Raw genomic sequence first — 5329 nt, 5'->3', positions numbered from 1 at the left:
TTGAATCACAACAATTCAGTAGAATTAGAACCTAGCAACACCAAAAATAGGTCCATCAATACACAATTTCCTTCTTAAAAATCTATTTTCACACTTAAACAATTTTTTCCTAGACAATACTGATATATCCAAAAATTTTCATTTATTCACTTAACTATCCAATTCACTTTCAGTCTTTGATCAACTTGTTCTATTTCACATATTCTCACTATCTATTAATTGGCCTGTTTGTACTACAACTCTATGTAACTCTAGGATTTTATTACATGTCTAGCCATCATATGCACTTCTACAATTTTTAGGATACACATATTATAACCTTGATTGATCCATCTAATATTCATATCTAATCATTCTCCCCCCCCCCCCTTTTTTTATAACTAGGAAATGAATATATATCAATAAACTTCAATATAGGCCGAACCTAATGGCAGGTCACATGCAAGGGATAGATTCAAGCAAAATAAGATTCCATTTAGGCCAAAGGATGCATGGCTGATCCAACTAATAATAGAAGCCGTATATATATATATATATATATATATATATATATATATATATATATATATATATCTTAGTTCCTTCACCCAATGATCCAGAATCCTCTTGATGCCGTAAAGCATAAGGACATTGCCGGATACTTATTTGGACAATGACAATAATAGAAGTGTGATGGTTTGACGGTCAACAATTGAGGCTATAAAGATAGGTGGAAAAGTTAGTAAGGCTATATACAATTATATAATAACCATAGAGCACCCTTTTCCCATTAAAATAATCGTAGATTTAGATCCAAGATAGCCATACCTATTATCCTATCAGGTACAAAAATAAGAGATGCCTCCTATAAGAGTGGAAAACCATACCTGTAGACTCCAACTCACAGCCACAGTGAAAGAAAAGCAATGTTCACTAGTCAACTGAAGCAACAAGAAATACACGTGTGACTAAAGAGGAAGAAAGCTAGGGTTTTATTTATTTAATTATTTTTTTAAAGCTTAACAAGGCTCATATATTTATGTCACCTCACTTGGACTTCATATTCCATAGTATATATCTCACTTTTAATATCTTAGGCCCAAATCAATTTAATCCATTTAATTGTAAGCCTAATTTATAATTCATATGTAATAATTAAATTGGTGTCAAAATTATGGGGTGTTACATCCTTCCCCCTTTAAAAATTTCGTCCTCGAAATTGTACATACCTTCGCTAACGAACAACTCTAGATAATTTGATTTCATCTCATCTTCTCGCTCCCAAGATGCCTCCTCCACTGTATGATTCTTCCAAAGGACCTTAACTAATGATATGAGCTTGGTGCGTAGCACTTGATCCTTACGGTCAAGAATTTGGATTGGAACTTCCTCATAAGTCAAGTTGTCTTTGATCTTGAATGGCTCATAGTTCAAAACATGTGAAGGATTCAGGATGTACTTCCTCAACATGAAAACATGAAACACATTATGCACTCCTGCAAGTGTAGGTGGTAAGGCCAACTCATAGGCAACTTTACCATTGCATTTTAGGATCTCAAATGGACCGACAAATCTGGGACTCAACTTCCCTTTCTTCCCAAATCTCATCACACCCTTCATTGGGGCAACTTTCAAAAATACCATATCTCCAACTCCAAATTCCACTCCCCTCCTCGAGTTGTCGTAATAACTCTTCTGTCGACTTTGTGCTATTTGCAATCTTTTACGAATCAGATTAATCTTCTCTGATGTCATCTGAATAATTTCTGGTCCCAACAATTTTTTCTCACCAACCTCTTCCCAACACAATGGGGACCTGTATTTTCTACCATACAAAGCCTCATAGGGAGCCATCTCAATACTAGAGTGGTAGCTATTATTATAGGAAAACTCCACTAAAGACAAGTACTTTTACCAACTTCTTTTGAAATCCAATACACAAGCCCTTAATATATCCTCCAAAGTATGAATAGTCCTTTCTGATAGTCCATCTATTTGCGGGTGGAAGGCTGTGCTAAAGCTAAGATTAGTACCCAAAGCTTTATGTAGGCTTTCCCAAAACTTTGAGGTGAATCTTGGGTCTCAATCTGACACAATTGATGCTGGAACTCCATGAAGACTCACAATCTCATCAATATATATCTGTGCTAGCTGATCAAGTGAGTAAGTCATCTTAACCGGAATAAAATGTGTTGTTTTTGTCATTCTATCCACAATTACCCAAATGGCCTCGTGTCCCTTAGGAGATCTTGGCAAACCAGTTACAAAATTCATACATATATGCTCCCACTTCCATTCGGGAATGGGAAGTGGTTGCAGCAATCCTGATGGTTTTTGGTGTAGTGCCTTAATTTGTTGACAAGTCAAGCATTGCTCCACAAACTGAGCTATCTCTCTCTTCATGTTATTCCACCAATAAGTTTCTTGAATATCACGATACATTTTACTGCTACCAGGGTGCATTAAGTATGAGGTACGATGAGCTTCTTCCATAATCTCCTTCTTTAATGCAAAATCATTTGGCACACAAAGTCTACTTCCAAACCTCAAAACACCATCATTAGACACATTAAATTCTGGTCTCTTCTCTTCTTGTAGGTCTCTTCCCTTCTTGTACTTCTCCTATGATCTTTACAATTTGTGCATCATCAACCTGTGACCTCTTAATCTTCTCAATCAAAGTGGGTCGTATTGTCAAACTGGCCATAAAGACTTGGGAGTCACTCATGACAATTTCAATTCCCATCCTCTCCAAGTCATTAATAATCTCCTTTTGAGCAGTTAACAAGGCAACTGAGAAACCAGAAAACTTCCGACTAAGTGCATCAGCTACCACATTAGCCTTGCCTGGATGGTAATTGATTGAGCAATCATAATCTTTAACCAACTCAAGCCACCTTCGTTGCCTCATATTCAATTCTTTCTGAGTAAAGAAGTACTTCAAGCTCTTATGATCTGTATAAATTTCACACCTTTCACCATACATTTAGTGTCTCCAAATCTTCAATGCAAACACCACTGTAGTCAACCCCAAATCATGAGTGGGATAATTTTGTTCATAACTCTTTAATTGGCGGGAAGCATAAGCTATGACTTTACCATGCTACATCAACACACAACCAAGCCCTTTTCTTGAAGCATCACTATAAATGATAAAACCTCCCAAGTTGCTAGGGATGGTTAGTACTAGTGCAGTGACCAACCTTTGCTTAAGTTCTTGAAAACTCTTTTCACATTCTTCTGTCCACACAAACTTGGCATTCTTACGAGTTAGATGAGTCAATGGGGCTGCAATACGGGAAAATCCTTCCACAAACCTCCTATAATAGCCAGCAAGGCCCAAAAAGATTCTGATCTCACTCACATTCATCGGTCTTGCCCAATCAACCATAGCTTCAACCTTACTAGGGTCTACAGAAATCCTTGCCTCAAATATCACATGCCCTAGGAACACCACTTGATCAAGCCAAAATTCACACTTCTTAAACTTTGCATATAACTTCTTCTCCCTCAAAATTTGAAAAACAATTCTCAAGTGCTCTTCATGTTCTTCCATGCTTTTGGAGAAGATTAGAATGTCATCAATAAAGACAACAACAAAGCGGTCTAAGTACTCATGAAACACCTTATTCATCAAGTCTATAAATGCAGTAGGAGCATTGGTCAAACCAAAAGGCATTACCAAGAATTCATAGTGCCCATACCTCGTCCTGAAAGCTGTCTTGGGTATGTCTTCACTCTTGATTTTCAACTGGTGATACCCAGAACAAAGGTCAATCTTAGAGAAGACTTGTGCCCCTTGCAATTGATTAAATAAGTCATCAATACGAGGGAGAAGGTATTTGTTTCTCACAGTAATCCGGTTTAACTCATGGTAGTTAATGCACAACTTCATAGTCCCATCCTTCTTTTTCACAAATAAAACTGGTACACCCCAAGGAGATGCACTTGGTCTGATGAACCCCTTGTCTAGAAGTTCTTGTAACTGTTCCTTGAGTTCCTTAAGTTCAGTGGGTGCCATCCGATATGGTGCCTTCGATATAGGAGAAGTTCCAGGGAGCAAATCAATGGAAAATTCAATCTCTCTATCTATAGGTATCCCTGGTAAGTCTTCAGAAAAGACATTAGGAAACTCCTTCACAACAGGGATATCATCCAACTTCAATTCCTCTTTCCTAGTGTCCACCACATGAGCTAGGTACCCTTGGCATCCTTTTCATAATAGACGCTGAGCCCAAAGGGTTGATATCACCCTGGGTAAGGCATTCATCCTAGAGCCCTTAAATCGAAATTCTGGCTCTCCTAGAGGCCGAAACACCACCTCTTTTCTAAAGCAATCTACACTAGCATGATAAGCTACAAACCAGTCCATTCCCAAAATTACATCATAGTCATACATGTCCATCAAAATCAAGTCTGCTAACATTTCCCTATCCTCAATTTGAATAACACAAGACTTAAGCATAGAATTACACACTAAGGAATCACCCATAGGTGTGGCCACAAACAAGTCATAATCCATAAGTCCAGGTTTCTTATCACATAACTTAGCATATCGAATGGAGATAAAAGAGTGTGTAAATCCATAATCAAATAGAGTTTTAGCAAAGTTTGAGAATAATGGGAGGATACCTGCAACCACAGTATCTAAAGCTTGAACATCTTGTGGTGTGAGTGCAAACACTATCCCTTGTGTCTTCCTTCCCTGATCATCCTTTCTAGGTTGTGCCATTGAGTTTTGTTGAGGAGATGTACAACTTTTAGCTAAGTGTCCAGTCTTCCCACAATTATAGCAAGCCTTTCCTTCAAAGAAACATGGCTTATCTCCATGGAACCTTCCACATGTAGGGCAAGTCGAACTTCTACCTTGAGCATTCTGGGGTTGATTCTTATTTTCTGGCCTATTTGATGATGAATTACTCCCGGACCTCCCAACAGATCCTTTCTTGTTCCAATGACCTTGAGCATTGCCTTGTCGAAAGCCTATTTGTCCAGTGTTTCTAGGTGGGTTCTCATTCCTAACATTGTTCTTGAAATCTTCCTCCAGTCTCATAGCTCTCTTAACTGACTCTCCATAATTATCAACCCCTGATGCAATCAAATGGTGTCGAAGTCTCTCATTCAACCCCTTTTGAAATCTGCTTGCTTTCTTTGCCTCAGTAAGGATTAAGTGGGGTCCAAAGCGTGATAACTCAATGAATTTAGCTGCATATTGCTCAACAATCTTACTTCCTTGCACCAAATCAGCAAATTCCCTCTCTTTTCGTTCCCGAACCACTTCAAGGAAGTAGTTATCATAGAAAATCCCTTTAAATTTCTCCCAAGTGATGGGGTTTCTCTCAGTGTCCAT

At 38.1% G+C, this 5329-nt stretch overlaps 1 protein-coding gene across 1 annotated transcript; it reads right to left on the bottom strand.

Moving 5' to 3' along the window:
* Nucleotides 1–4195: 4195 nt before the first annotated feature.
* On the bottom strand, nucleotides 4196–5329 carry LOC142633513 (uncharacterized). Its single transcript, XM_075807752.1, has one exon. The coding sequence runs from the start codon at nucleotides 5327–5329 to the stop codon at nucleotides 4196–4198; it is 1134 nt and encodes a 377-aa protein (XP_075663867.1).

Source organism: Castanea sativa, chromosome 5, assembly GCF_040712315.1.
Source record: "Castanea sativa cultivar Marrone di Chiusa Pesio chromosome 5, ASM4071231v1".
NCBI lineage: Eukaryota > Viridiplantae > Streptophyta > Magnoliopsida > Fagales > Fagaceae > Castanea > Castanea sativa.
The sequence above is the reverse complement of the archived record's forward strand: the minus strand, read 5'-3'. Positions and strand labels throughout refer to the sequence as shown.